The following is a 15,798-nucleotide window of genomic DNA, read 5'->3' as shown; positions in this document are numbered from 1 at the left end:
TTACAAATATTTAAGAACGGTTTATTGATTAATTCAGCTTTGTTTCAAATGGAAACAAAGTACCTTTTGCAAGTTAAAGTTTTTCTCTAAAAAACAATTATACAAAAAAGTGTTTAAAAGTAAAAATATGTAAATTTTGCTAGCAAAAATTTACCATTTCCTTTTGTTTCCTTTTTATGATTTTTCATAAAATATGACGTTTTATAAATGTTGATTTAAAAATCCGTTCAATTATTTAGTTTACTTGACTCTGTTTGACTTGAAATTCGTCTAAATGCGCAAATTCAAATATCATTATTGCCATTAAAACGCACACTAAATATTAACGCTAATATTATTAATTGTTTAATATTTTGTGCATTTCGTAATTTCGTATTACGTTACTTGAATGCCAGCTAATTGAATGGATGGATACTGAAGAAATGCATTTGAAATAAACATGCCGTTGCGCCTTTTCAAAACGCGTTAAAACTCAAAAATAAAAACGAATATGTGTGCCAAGAGTCGACACTAATTCAGAAATGTATGCTCGAAAACAAGCTAAAAAGGATGTGGTTTGTGACAGAAAATGCTGCTGCTCCTTCTTAGCTTGCTTTCAATGGCCAACTTAAAAGTAAGTTTTACATGTGTATATACGTATGATAATTAATTATTTTACTTAGATATTGCAATTAAGATTGTTATGCTTTATGCCTGTTTAAAATATTGTTACATCTTGTTCTTTCATAAATTTATATCACACATAAATAATAAAATTATAAGTTCTATGCTCGAGAATACGAATTACAACTCCTTGACGAATGCTAACGTTTCATTTCTCCCCTTGTTTTTTTTTTTTTTTGTTTGTGCATGAATCCGTGTGAACATGTTTATCTGAATAATGCATTTTATTATTAAATTTTCCGTAACTTGTACTTATGTACTTATATATATATATATGTATATTTTTTGTTTGTTGGCTTAACAATATGCGCCATTTTGGGAGTAACGTTAATTTATCGATTATTGATTGCTTGCCCAAAAGTGGCAAGAAATGAAAATGTTGCTGGCAACATGTGGCCAGGCAACGTGCAATGCGCATGTGTGAGTGAGTGAGTTTAAGTTTAAGTGAGTGCGAATGCGATTCGTTGTGAATGGCAATGACTGTTAACCCAACTAACTACTATGCTAGCTATCGAGCGATTTGGCAAATGGTTTGTTTACAACACCTCCTGCATGCCACTTCAATGCAGCCGGTGGTGATTGGTCTTGGGCATGGCGCCGACAATGCGGACGCGCCCTAATGTGCCAACGGCACCAGCGCCAGCGCCACCAGCAACACGTTGCTGCTGCTGCTGCTGCTGTTGTTGTTGGTGCTGCTGCTGCTGCTGTTGTTGTTGCTGCTGCTGTTGCAGATGCAGCTGTTGCTGTTGGTGCTGCTGCTGCAGCATTTGAAGCTGCTGCTGATGCTGCTGCTGCTGGTGACGTTGCAGTTGCAGCTGCTGCTGCTGCTGCTGTATTTGGATCTGTTGTTGTTGCTGTTGCTGCTGCTGCTGCAGTTGCTGTGGATGGTACTGCGGAGGCAGCTGTGGCGCGTGCTTGGCATCATTGCAATCGCAGAACTGCGGCGGTGGCGCCAACACCAAATTATCCGCGCACATCTGCAGGTTGTTGTTGCCCGGCTGCGCCACAACCGCATTGGGAACAACAGCAGCAGCGGCAGCGGCAGCGGTGGCAACATTTACACCCATCCCAGCCACCATATGATGACCCATCGGCGTCAAAACTCCTACAATGTGCGTGGATGGACCCACCCCGCCTCCTAGTTCGCCATCGCTGTCTGCCTCCAGTGGTGGTGGCAGCTGCACCAGCGACACGGCCGAGGTTCGCGTTACTCCACGTTGCATGGCAATGGCTGCCGCCTGCTTGCGGGTCAGAGAGTTGTGCCGCTGGAAAGCCTTGGCCGGCGGTGAGGGACTCAGGTCTCCATCGTCATCCTCCAGATCGGAACGTTGCTCTAACTCCGAGTCATTGCCGCCGCCACTGTGGCTCTTATGCAGCTGTTGCTGTTGTTTCGCCACCAAAGCGGCTGTGTTGCTGGCACCACCCGCGGCTGCTGCCTTGGCCTTTAGGATTTGCTGCAAGTGCTGCTGATGCGCGAGCTGCTGTTGTTGCTGCTGCAATATTTGCTGTTGTGTGGCAATTAATTTCTGATTGGGATTGGCCTGATGCTGCTGAAGCTGTTGTTGTTGCTGAAGCTGTTGGTGGTGATGCACATTGGGAATGCGACCGAGCAGCTGTGGGCTAAGCACCTGCGGATTAATGCCAGCAGCAGCAAGCTTTGCATTGGTCTGTTGCAACAATTTGCTGCCATGAGGCATGCCAGAGGACTTGGTGGCCAGCTTTTGTTGCTGTTGCTGTTGCTGCTGCTGCTGCTGAATGAGTGGCGCATGTTGTTGTTGCACCAATTGTTTGACTGTGATGGTGGTTGGGGTGGTGTTGTTGTTGTGATTATTGCCCGCATTATTGTTGAGATTGTTGGCTGCTGCTGTTGACTTAGTTGCTGCCTCATAGGCGGCAGCTGCGTGCGCCACGTTCGTGCCACTATTAATACTGGTCGCAGTCGTGGCTGCTCCTCCTGTTGATCCACCACCAATAGTTATGGTTGTCTTTGCTTGCGTCAAGGAGCTGCTTACAGCTGTTACCTTGGGCTGCTGCGGTTCTTCAGTCGAACCAGCGCGAGTTGGTATTGTCTTGGGTTGCTCCACAATCGTCACGCTCGGCTTCTTCTTGATAGTGTCTGTTAGCTTGCCACCGCTGGCAATCATTTCCTGATCACTGCTCACACCAGAGGAGCTATTGTCGCACTCATCCTCAGGAGCAGGCCCGGGGCGTCCATTGGCTGCCGGCTGATTGGCTGCTGTGGACGGAGGTTGCTCCTGCTGGAGTTGCTGTTGCTGATGGGATTGCTGCTCCGGCTTATGGAAGCCATTGGGCGAAGATTTCGAAGTCTTCAGATTACTCCGTATGCGCTGGATTTCATCAACGGATAGCGAATGGGAGATGGATGCACTACCAGATCCTGAACTGCTGCCACTGTGGAGAGAGAGTGAGTTAGGCGTACTTTATTTAAATGTTTCATCGGGAATTGATCAATCTATGAGTGTCCGAAATTACTGAATATATTCAATTAATCGAATAGAACTGTACTTTCTTAGATAATCCATTTCTACAATCCACTTTCAAAAGCCCATCTCTATAGTTTTTTGGAAATATACCATTCCGATTCCACACAATGGAATCGAATTCGAATATAGGAACACGATTGAATATGAAATTTGATTAATTACATACAGGTCCATCGAAAATATTAAAGATTTGGATTGAAAGAGTGTTTTGAATGATATTTAGGTGAATATTAATACTATAGATCACATCGTATTTCATATTTCTAATATTTGTTTCAAAGATGGTGATTAACTGTTTTGTTTAAAGCTTTTAGACCCAACTTATTAGGGTTTCTAGACGTGAAAACGTCATGCGTCAAACGAACTGATCTTCAAATATGTTGAAAAATAAATCCTAAACGACTCTAGGACCCAAAAATCGGTTTGTTAATCTATAATTTGATGATTACCTAGCCTGACTGTTGCCACTCGTTTCGGGGACATCGAAGAGCGCGATTTTCTCGTTGAGCTTCGTGTTGCGTGCAACGAGAATGGAATTCTCATCCTCGCCATCCGACTCGCTGCAGCTGTAGTCCGGTTCGGGTATGGGCGGGGCCGTTCCAGGCGCTGTTGGGGCTGCTGTTCCATGGCCATTCTGTGTCTGCGCAGACAAAGGCGCAGCATCCTCCTGCTGTGGTTGCTGCTGTGCCGGCTGTGGAGGCTGTTGTTGCTGCTGTTGCTGCTGTTGTTGTTGTTGTTGTTGCACCTGTGGAGCTGCATAATGGGAAGCGGGGCCTGTTGTTGTTGTTGACGCTACTTGAGCACGGAGTTGTGTGGGTGCGGCATACTGACTGACCACCGGAGGTGTTGCTGGAGGTGCCGCTGCTGCTGCTGCTGTTGCTGTTGTTGGTGTGGCTTGGGAGGCTGTGTTGGGTGCCTTCTCCTGACCTGACTGCCGCAGCTTCCAAGCCATCACATTGCGCAGCTCCTGCGGCGAGGCATATATCTTGGCATTGGCCGAGGGATTGAAGCTAGACTGTACACCATCAATGGCCGCCGAGGTCACGGCATCGTTTTCGGCACGTTTCACCAACTTCTGCTGCAACGAAACAGTGCTCTCGTACTCCGAGGTGCTGCTGCGCGTCTCCACCTTGACAACTTGTCCAACAGGCGGCGGCGGTGGTGGATGATTGGGCGGTGGTAGCTGCGCGGCGCTAGACTTTGCAGCCGCCTCAGCAACAGAAGCAGCAGCGCCGGCGCTTGTGTTCAGTCGCTGGAGGGACGCATGTAATGTGGCCACATCATCCTGTGAGTGATGGCCCTTGCCTGCTGCCTGCCAAATGGACGAGGCAGAGCCGTGCAATTGTGAGTTCAGATCGGGCGTGGAATGGAAGCGCTTTAGATCGCGACCAGCGCCACCGGCTGAGCCAACAGTTGGGGTGGCCACCGGTTTGCCACGTAGCGTTCCACTGCCGTGCTTCGCTTTAGCCGTCTTTCGCTTCATCTCGGCCACACTGCCGTAGACTAATGGTCCGGCAGAGCGCATTGGTGAACTGTTACTAGCTGGGGGCGTGGCAGCTCCACTGTCTGTGCCCGATTGGAAGCGCGATGTGGTCATCATGGTGGAGTAACGATTGGCGCCTCCTTCGGCGTTTCCCTCCCCCTGCTGGCGTTGGAAGAGCTCTTCGAGCTCCGCGGCCGTAATGCGACTGGATGTTGGACGCGCCTTGATGCTAGCGGTGCGTAGCTGCACCGGCGTCCCAGGATGGGTGGGGGTGGGCGTCACAATGGACTCCACCGAAGAGGATTTAGTGTGGGGAACATCATCGTCTTCCTTCTCACCGCCATTCTCAAGGCCAGCCACCATCGACTTAGCACGCGCGCGTCCCACACTGAGCGTCGTCTTGGGATCGCGACGTGGTGGCATGGGAGCCATGCGGACACTGCCGCCGCCTGCCTGCCCGGCCACCATGCCCGACATCTTGCGTGGCAAGGTGGCGCATTGGCGATGCGAACTCTGTGGCGTGCTGGGTCCGCTGTTCAAGTGCTGGCTGCCAGCGCGTGCTCCGCTGGGCAAGTACTGGACACTGGCCTGCATCTGGTTGGGAAACTGGGGCGAGATTACGGTCATGGTGACCAGGGCGCCCGCAGAACGTATCATTTCTACCACTTTTTCGTGCGAGGCGGCGCTAACGTCCTCGCCATTGATGGTCAACAAGAAGTCGCCCGGCTTGAGACCCGCCATGTCCGCCACACCGCCCGGGTCAACATCGTCCAGATACTGCAGTGCTGGAAACCGTTCGGACGGACGCAGCTGCATGAGCTGTGAGGAGGCTTTGGCACCCCGAAGTATGAAACCGAAGCCACGTTTGGCACGATGCAGCACCACAGTGCGTGGCTCATTGTAGGCGCTGTAATATATCGAGCATTAGAGAAGGCTTCATCTGTAAAGTACCTCATCACTTACCTCTTTTTGATACGCGGAGCTGTGGCACTGCTGTACTGTCCAATGGAATGGTTGTTCACCGTCTGCACATGTGCCTGAGCCTGCATTTGTCCAATGTGAGCTGTGCCCTCCAGCTGCTGCTGCTGGCAGGATCCGTTGCTGTTCAGCGACAGTGAGGGCGACTGATGAGGCTGCTGCAGCAGTGTACTCGAGCTGCCCGAGTGCCCGCCCAGACTCAGTTGGGGCGAACCCTGATGCAAGCCCAGGCTCGAGGCAGCTGGCGAGTGCTGGTACGGCGACTGCTGCGAGGGAATACCCGCCTGCTGTTGTTGCTGCTGCTGTTGTGGAGTCATGCCGGTGCTGGCGGTCATCACGTTGGTGATGTTCTTCTGCCGCAGATTCACCTCCTGGACACAGTCGGCGGGAAAGAAGCCGGACTGTTGGGTGCCCCGCACATAGCCCTCCAGCAAGCCGCAGTCGGTACTGCCCACCACCTCGATGACATCACCGGGCTGCAGGCGTATGTGGCCCGCGGTGTTGCCTCCATAGGGCTCCATGCACACCACCGTTGTGCTGGGGTGTCCAATCGAGCAGGCCGCCGAGTCGGAGTTGGTGCCCACGCCCGAAGAGTCGCTGATGATGTCGCTGGTATCTCCAAGCGATTTGTCTAAAGGGTGCCAGACAGAAAAGTTGATGAGTGAGTTAGCCTTTCAGTTCTGGCACTGACTGCGCTGCTGATGATGGCAACGACAGCGACAACGACGACTCATCCATGTAGTATGGACGACGGGTTTGTGTAATTTGTAAGTATATGGAAAATGTATATATAGTACATATATACATATATATATATGTACATATGTATGTACCTATGTATGTGTATGTTTGTTTGTGTGGGTTGGCGAACACATTAAAACTTAATCAAGAGCGGCACACAAACACAAGCGGAGCTGGGATGACTACACACATAAATACTTATAGGTACATACTTGTATATATATATAGTAAAAGAATATACACAACTAATTCAGAGGGGATACAACGCACATAGAAGTATTATGAAGCATGGCTTTGAGTTTCGATGGTATGGGTTTGGGGCATGCAGTTTTGCGGCTTGTACATGGACGAGGACATGCTTCAAAGCAGCTTATAATTATTTAAAGTTGATTATGCGATAAACCTTTGCATTTCATTATAAAACATGAAACTATAACGGTGCAAGTTGTATTTACATAACAAACGCATAAGAAAAGCGCCAATTTTAAAGGAAATCCTATAGCTATTAAAAATATTGAGTAAAGCGGCTATAAGTAAAATCGATTTGAAATGCGAGCCCTTTGCTATAACATTTCGAGTGTACTGTAGAATCAAAACATACATAGTATGTTTCCTAACCATATGCCATCTAACTTAAAATATCAGCCTCATCTGAGCAGACTTCGAAAATACATTCGTTACTGATCAATAAAAGATTACTCTATATATTTTGACACTGGCGACTTGGAATCCATGCGTCTTGCACTACCTAGTTACAGAGTTATAGTTACAGACAACCCAATGATCAGTTGCAGTTAGACAATCTCCTTAAATATGATGCCTTAACTAGACGTTGAAGGCGGACAAATGGGAACTACAAGTAGACCTCAGCAACATACTTGCAGAGCAAAGGGCATAATTGGAGCAATATATTTAAGCACATTATCAGAACGGTGAAAAGTGGCGATGCATGGAGATGTGATAAAGAAAAATATATATGTAGGTACGAAAAATATGTATTTCAAATGCTTAAGTTATTTAAAGAGAGTTTTGGTTTCGGAAAAAAGAAAATACGTGTTTTATAGCATACAATACAAGTAAACTTCCTATGAATTAAGGAGCAGAAGCATTCAAAAAACTTGCAAGCGCAATATACTTATCTCCATTTCGTAATCGATTCTCTTATTCGACATTAGCCCTTCAATACAAGTAGTTATACAAATAACGTGAGGTACTTGACAAAATTTAACTTAAGGCAATTATAATTAAAGTGCAAATAAATGAAAGGTAATAGGTATTTGGCTTTACCTGTCACAATGCTGATGTCATCCTCGTGCGAGCGATGTCCGGACGAGCCCTCCGACAAACTCGAACTGGCCGAACTGTATGGCATGTGCTCGGACGGGCACGGCGATGGCGGCCCGTGCAGCTGCAGGTGCGGCTGATGGTGCTGGTGGTGCAGATGCTGGTGGTGCTGTGGCTGCTGATTGTGTTGCGGCATGTGCTGCTGCTGCAGCTGGGACGGAGGGGGCAGCAGTGTGCTATGCCGCGACAATGTCCCCATCACGCCGCCTCCCCCGCCCATGCCGGGAGCAACAACAGCGCCGCCATTGGCCACACCACCAAGGCCGCCAGCTGCAGCGATCAGGGCAGCACCGGAGGCACCATTGGCGCTTAGCCAGCCAATGCCCGAGCGACGCTTCGGATTGTAGCGTGGCGGTCCGCGAAAGGGAACTGTGGTGTGGAGCAGGAATAGTTTCGATAGTTTGTTGGTTTTCTTCTTGTCTGTTTTGTGGTCTATATAGTTAAGTGTGGATTGCGGACGGGCTGTGGTTCGGGCTTAGAGTTGAGGTTGGGGTTGGGGTTGGGGCTTGGGTCAGGATGCGGGTTATTTATGCTTTTCAGATGGAATACGCTGCCCATTCTGTTGTGGCTTTTGTTATTTATGGTTCGGGTTCAACGCTTTGCTCTCTACTCAATCGGTTTTTTTTTTTGTATTTCGCTAAATGAATTGAAATGAACAAACGAAAAAGTAAATCCTGGCACTTTAATCTCGACTGTATCTGTATTTGTGGCCTACGGGGACTCTGACGCTAGCATGTTCTGAAATTGAACGCTTTACTTACTTTCAATTACGCTGCCTTTGGGCAGATCGGGAGGGTAGCGGTACCGATGGACCATCGCAAAAACAAAATACAACGAGGCAATAAACATTCTAAAAATGTTTCAAAACAAACAACAACTTGCTAAAGACATGATATTACTTTGGATATATATATTATATGAGTATGTAAATATATGCATTACACTATAATGCTAAAAAACATGTACGAGTATGTAACAAAACATTGAACAAGACAGCCAAAAAAGTCGGCAACAAACGTGTGAATTGAGAAATGCAAAACGAGTACGAGAAAAGTTTCAACTAAGTATAGTAGAGTAGAATTGAAAATTGACAAGCAAAGGCGAAAATATGCAATACAAATATATATATATATATATACGGGTATATGGTAAAAACGGATGTAGTAGTAGATATATAGAAATGCTGTTTAGAAATGTTTCGAGTACAGGTCAAATGTTTGATCCCTAAATGTATTTATGATGAAATTTCTTGTGATGGAAATGCAAAAAATGCAGTTAAGCATTGATTGATTGATTGACTGACTGAATGAATGAATGGTTGATATGGGAGCGGGGGTGTTCTGTTGAGCTTTAAGTGTTTGCTTCAACAAATACTAAAAATAACTATACAAAAAATATACAAATTTATCCAAACAAGTGAAACATATACTATAGATTGAGTAGAGAAGCCTCAATGAGAATCAAACTACTATATACTTATATAGTATACGGCTCGATGGATCAAATTGCAATTAAGTATTCAATTCGCCGAACAAAAATGCAGCGTTACAAACAAACAAAAACTAAATCAGAAAATTACAAAAAATAATTGACAGATGATTAAGAAATATTTAACACTGCTTTGTCTGAGTTGGGTGGATAACGTGAGTAAAGAAGTAGGACTGGTATTAAAATCGGCCAAAAAATAGGGACATTAATGTGTATATGAAACAAATAAGAGCCCATAAAACAGACTAATTTTTGTCGAAGTTTTCTCTTCAATATTACGTAAAATTTGAATGTTTAACCATCGCCTTAATTTGAAAATAAGAATCATTATGTTTGCCAATAAATGTTTAAAAAAATCTTAGGCGAGTTCTTAAAGAAATTCAGAGTTTGGTTAGGAAAATTGGCGAACTTAGCAACTTTGTACTTTGCATATGAAATACAATATATAGTACATATATGATAACAAGTTTCCCTTAAAGTTTTGGTTATTTTATTAGCCTTCAGTTTATTTATATATCTTGCAATTAATGTGCGAAATCAAACACTATAAGTAGTATGTTCCAATACCTAACACAATTTGTGAGAGTTTGAAGACAGAATTTCTTGCAAAATGTAGTTCATGGATATTAGCTATATAGTACGTACTATACTATATACAGTATGTGGATATGTGAGCCAATCATTTCACATGGAAACTCTTCTTTGTAAAATTAAAAAGGTAATTTAATTAATGGAATGTGAATGAGTTTTGTTTTGTCGAATGGATGCAGAGGGGGACTTGGATGGGCTGTTGAATGAGTTTGTACGACTGTGGTGGTGCGCTTAGCTTCACTTACCAATATCCTCCGATTTGTAGTTCTCGATTATTTCGGCCAGTTCCAGGTTACCCGCAATAACAGCAACCTAAAGCATACAGCACAGTTGGATTAGTCAGGGTTAGAATACAAAAATGAGGAATGCCAACATTCTGAGAGTAGAATTACGAGCAAAACTACTTAACTAATTACGTACGATTACGATTTAAAATTAATTGTAAGCAAAAGAGTACCAGCTACATATTACATATTACATACGAGTATTACGTATTACATACTTCTATATTGATTTTGATATTGATTGCTTGACTTGACTTGTTGTTGGTTTTTGTTGAATCGTTTTAAATACCTGATAGGGAGTTTGGTTGGCAAAGTTCTGGGCACCGCGTTGTGCGCCACGAAAGAGAAGCATTCTAGCACAAGCCTCTTGGTTGTTAACAGCGCATACATGCAACGGGCTATTACCGGACGCATTGCGACCATCCATGTCCGCACCATAAAATAGCAAGTGTTCCAAATGCTGCACCAGGCCGTGCCGACAGGCCTTCATAGTTCAGTTCAAAGTTCATAGTGGTAGTGGTAGTGTGTGCAATTAGACATTCGCAAATTAGTTAAGAAGAGGAAGCAGCGGTAAAGTTAGCGAAAAGAGAAAAAATTCATCTGATTAGCGTAAACGTAATTTTGTTGATTTTTGTTTCTGGGAATGGAAAACTAATCGACCGACACCATTGCCATTAAGCTGGAAATTCTAAGAGAAAGCGTCTAGATGGAAGCGTACTCGCCCGACACCCACTTACCTGATGAACCTCGTTCCAGCCCTGACTATCCTGTATGCCCAGCGTAGCATGATCGTGCAACAGACTCTCCGTTATCTTCGCCTCACACTTGCGCGTAATCGAAATGTACAGGGGCGTAATGCCACGCCCATCTCTGTAATTAGGTGAGGCTCCCAACTCGAGTAGCGTACTGGGAAGAAAATATGTGTACAAGAAAAGTTCTCAATATATGTATAAGTTAGAGAGTAGTTTTAATTATTCCTAGCAGTTGGATGTTTAAGTTAAACACAAAGAGAAAGTAAAATAAAAAGGCACCATAATTTCAATTCACTAAATTAAGTTTTTTTGCATAAATCGTTTTTATGTAGAGCACCTATTTGATGCCACTTGGGAATAGGAGGAGCAACTCAAAAATTATACATTTAAAAAATAACGATGGTACATATACATACATAAGTACATACAAGTATATGGTTTGTAAGAGTCTTGATCTAGGTATGTATGCTTAAGACCATTCTCATATTTCATATGGACATGTCTATATCGATTAGTCGCACCCTGTACACCTTTAAGGTAGTATGGATGGATTAACAATAGTGAGTTAAATGTACAACGTACATTGATATCTGGGAGTCTCATATAATCTTATTCAGTTTCAGATCTAACTAACCCACTCGAGGTAAATTCTAAATATTTAAATTACGAGTTACATACCTCACTGCCTCTAGAGAATCGTGCTCAACGGCTCGATGTAGGGCCGTGGTGCCATCCTTGGTGCGATAATCCAATAGCGCGCCACCATTGACCAGAGCGATGAGCAACTTATTGGGTTTCTTGGCGCCCGTGGCCACTGTTAGAGGCGTCTCGCCACTCTCCGAACAATGAAAGTTGGGATCGAGGCCTTTGGCACACATTTTGGCAATTTTCTCCACATGGCCACCATTGATGCATTCGAGAAAGCGTCGCAAATTGGCGCGCGTGTGGAGCGCCTTCAGCTGGCGCTCATCGAGCGTGAGCATTTTGTAAACGCGTCTTTTGTATTTGAGCTGAATAGGGAGGGAGCATATTAATCGATGGGCTGTTAATGATTTCAATAGACTCACCTCCAGATAGCCAACAGGTCCATTAAATGGATAGTCGCCCAGGCGTCGCTCCTCATCCAAAAATTTACCGGCTTTGCCATTGGCGGGCGGCGCAAAGAGGCCATAGTTGAAGCTCTCCTTGAGTTCCTGCAAGTGATGAGAACAAAAATAGAAATAAGTGACTTGCTCAACCAACCAGGCGCTATTCACGTGCTCAAGTTGTCAATCTCGCTTGCATAAAAGGATTGCGCGGCATCATAATGTGTAACGACTTCACCAGTCGTATGAACCCGTACTTACAATGTGCTGCTAATGAGCCAGAGTGGATGACAAACAACGGGGTGTATGTAGGTTTGAAAGTCAAAATTAGGGATGGACAAAGGAGCTTATAAGAATCTTTCAGCAAGACCTAATCTAATTTTGCCAACGATCCTTAACACGAGCAGTGGGTCCAATGGACCCATCAGATATCGAGATGTCAGATGTCTAAGCGTCAGATAACTGTATTTCAACTGAAGAATACCGTGTATTTGCACAAAAATATCAAAAGCTACTGTTTAATATATGACTGAGCTGTGAAGCAGGGAAGTTAAATCTTACAATTTTCCTTTTCCCGAGTATAGGAGAAGCTTTTTACAGACAGAGGAATGGACCTAGTCTGCTTTTATAAAATATATTTATACCTAATATCATGTTTAAAAAAATATTCAAAAAACAGTCTGTAGTAATTTTTTTATCAACTCAAATTGTTTTTCTGTGCTCCGAATCGGCCTGCAGATTTGGCCATAACACAAAAGTTTGATATTGTTCATATATGAGACCTCCTCTGAATTTTATAAGACACTGAAAAAGGTTTTGAAATCGTGCTTTATGCGATGATTCGAGCGTTGCGATCAGAACCGAACTCAAAAACGAACTCACATTAGCTCTTTGAGCTACGCCAGGCAACTAGAAGTTTTGTAGAAGTTAAATTCCAGACAAGAACAATTAAATCAATATCGTTCATGTATTATTTCTCATTGAGAAACTATGAATAGTTGTAAAATGTAGTTGATGTTCTTGCACGAACACCCCTTTTTGGTCACGTACCCAACTCTAGCCAAGAAAGAACCAAGCAGTTGCATTGCAATTTACCTTTTCTCTTTTTAAGTGGCAATTCCTTGTTTTAATTAAACAAAAAATGTTGCCACTAACAAGCAAAAAGTGTCTGACAAACGACGATGTAGACTACTTCCGGCATGGATGCCATCAGGACCCACCCTTTACTAGTGTCGGTCTCAAGTGTATAACTGTGACATTGCCGGAGTCAACTAGGCTGTCGTTGCATTAATTATGCAAAGTGCGTGCCACACACACACACACACGCACACGCACACACGCACACGCACAGAAACATGTGATGGACTCAGAGCGCCCTTGGGTAGGCAATGCATTGGCATTGCGCTTCGTATTTTATACGAGTACTTGTTTCGCTGGCAAGGGGTTGCCATTAGCGACAACTGCGCATAAAGCGCAGTTAGTTCATCATAACCGAAATTTGCATCATTTGTGGGCACATGTGTGAAAACGAACATCATGTAACTCCGATTCTTTGTATCGCACTCACACGATTGCCTCGACTACAGATTCCAGCATCCCCCACCGCTGGAAGCCACCCTCAGCCGACACGTTGCTCACCAATTTCATGATCACATACTGGCACGCTATCCATAACGCCCCCCTGCCCCCCTGCCCCTAGGCTGCTAAGCAACCACCTAACCATCCAGACACTCACACACGAACAGAAATTCTCAACAACACGTTAACTGTATTCGTGTCTGGCTGTGTGCGTTATGCGCCAAATGGCTTTTATGGCGCCCGTCCGTCTTGAATCCACAACCTCAAAACTCAAAACTCAATCCCAAACCTATGCCCATGCCCATGCCCATGCCCAAGCCCAGGGCCAGGCTGGAGCCACCCGTGCACATGCAAATTGCAGACACGTCGCTGGCACGTAGGCGGGGCTGTTGCGGGCGCATTACTTAAAGTCAAGTTGTTTGCGCAAATTGCATTTTTATGAGTTTTGATTTGGATTCGCAATGCCAACAGTGTGACCAAATTGTAATGGCTGGGAAAATATACAATATACTTGAATTTCGTGTAAAAAGTATCAAATGTATAAGTAGGGCCTGAGAAGAAGAAAATGGGGGAAATGTGACTACACTTTCCACCAAAACTTTTGGATTGCGGTCAGCTAGTTTAGTCAGGCGTGTTGATCTGAAACACCTATATTTCCTAGAGCTTGAGATTACAGGACATTAAATTAATTTTATTATTTCTATAATCCTTCTAAACTTCTTGCTAGTTCATCTTTGTCGAATATTGTTGCTTTAAATATTGGTAACTAATATTTCCCATCTGTATATATCTCGTGGGATATTTAATTCTAAATTCCAACGACTACTAAAATCGATCTGCAAGTTTTATTTGGCGTGTGTTTGGCTCCATCCTTTCCCAACATTAGGCGTGCAACATAAAAAGGGACGACGACGTGGCCATGTGGTGAGGCGTGCAAGAACCGAAGCAAAAAGTAATTTGAAACTTGGGTTGGAGCTTTGAAACCGTTTCGTTCGTTTTGGTTTGCTTTTTTTCTTAATTTTGTTTTGTGTTCCCAGCCATAAATTTCGGGCGAGCATTGAAAATATTCGACATATTTAAAAGGGCGGATATTTGTAAGGCGCAGAGAGGGTGGGAATTGAAGTCATAAATCAGTGGAATGTTTAATAGAGTTTTGCAGCAAGAAACTTCCAAAGCATTCCAAACTTATGAACAGTGCATACAGTTTGGGAAGCACAGAAGCAGCATCGCGGTAAGGCGAAGCGTTGAGAAAAATAAAGAAGAAAAAAGCTACGCATTGAAGTAAATGTCAATGCAACGCGCACTTGTTGCAAACAAGCAACTTCCTGTTCCAATAAGAAGAGCAACAAGAGGACAGCAGCAACAACAACAACAACAAGAGAACAACAAATGTACAATAAAGGCCCAAGCAAGGCCTCATTGATAAATTGTCAAACAGTAGTTGCACTTGTTGTTTGTGCTGCTCTAGCTGCTGCTTTTGCTATTGTTGCTGTTGTTGCTGCAGCAATTGTTTATCCGTTGATTGAAAGCAAGTCATAGCAACAAGCCAGCATTGAGACAAATGGACAGACTGCGGGACAGACAGGCAGGTAAACAGCTTGCACAGTGCCAGCAAAAAGTAAACAGACAACTGCATGTGACTCCGGCACGTTCGGCTTCGGCTTCGAGTTGTTGTTGTTGTTGTCGTTGTTGTTGTTGCTGTTGCTATTACCATTGCTATTGGCTGCTGTGCCGTTTCTAATGACCGCATCGCCGACTGCGTTTCAAGCGTTTCGCTTGGAAGTGGGTCGCACAAGCCGACCGACCGAACCAATCGACCATCTGTTGCCATTGCTGTTGCATTAACCACCGCCAATTCGTAATCTCAGCTCTCTGGCTGCAATTAGAGTTGTTGCTTTGCTAGTAGCTTAGATTAAGGCTAGTGGATTTTGTTGTTGTTGTTGTTTTTTTATTATTTTTATTTTGCACACTAGCCAGCACTTTACATTTATGGGCTCATTAGCGTCAGCATTTTCAAGTAAAAAGTATGGCACACAGTTTGACAGCCACTGCACTGGTTTGTTGCAGTTGCAGCAATTTTTAAATCAGTCCCCGTACGGTTCATTGTACGAGTGCTTCCCACTACTACTCCTCCACTTTAATACATACTCGTATTTATGTAGAGTCTCGAGTTACAGAGTCGAGAGTCAAATGCGTTGACAAAGTCGCAAAGGCAGCAAAAAAGGTAGCAATGATAAGAAATCCGAACTTCACAGTGGAGGAAATCTTGAAGAAATGCATCACAAATTTACATAATTTATGCCAAGC

The 15,798-nt window shown here is 44.3% G+C and overlaps 1 protein-coding gene across 1 annotated transcript in view; it reads right to left on the bottom strand.

Annotated features, from left to right (window-relative positions):
* Window positions 1-201: 201 nt before the first annotated feature.
* The window catches only part of LOC115622184 (SH3 and multiple ankyrin repeat domains protein 1), an 87,440-nt gene continuing 71,843 nt past the window's right edge, over window positions 202-15,798 (bottom strand). The window contains exons 3-12 of the mRNA XM_030516110.1: window positions 11,896-12,021; window positions 11,507-11,838; window positions 10,814-10,982; window positions 10,366-10,560; window positions 10,038-10,104; window positions 7,657-8,082; window positions 5,614-6,259; window positions 3,617-5,557; window positions 1,539-3,075; window positions 202-1,412 (exon numbers count right to left, since the gene is read on the bottom strand). Of these exons, the coding sequence (XP_030371970.1) occupies window positions 1,224-1,412; window positions 1,539-3,075; window positions 3,617-5,557; window positions 5,614-6,259; window positions 7,657-8,082; window positions 10,038-10,104; window positions 10,366-10,560; window positions 10,814-10,982; window positions 11,507-11,838; window positions 11,896-12,021 (5,628 nt within the window). The 3' untranslated portion in view covers window positions 202-1,223. The remainder of the gene's footprint in view (window positions 1,413-1,538; window positions 3,076-3,616; window positions 5,558-5,613; window positions 6,260-7,656; window positions 8,083-10,037; window positions 10,105-10,365; window positions 10,561-10,813; window positions 10,983-11,506; window positions 11,839-11,895; window positions 12,022-15,798) is intronic.

Source organism: Scaptodrosophila lebanonensis, unplaced genomic scaffold (assembly GCF_003285725.1).
Source record: "Scaptodrosophila lebanonensis strain 11010-0011.00,11010-0021.00 unplaced genomic scaffold, SlebRS2 tig00000001-arrow-pilon, whole genome shotgun sequence".
Classification (NCBI taxonomy): Eukaryota; Metazoa; Arthropoda; class Insecta; order Diptera; family Drosophilidae; genus Scaptodrosophila; species Scaptodrosophila lebanonensis.
Note: the sequence above shows the minus strand (reverse complement) of the source record. Positions and strands in the feature narration are given on the sequence as shown.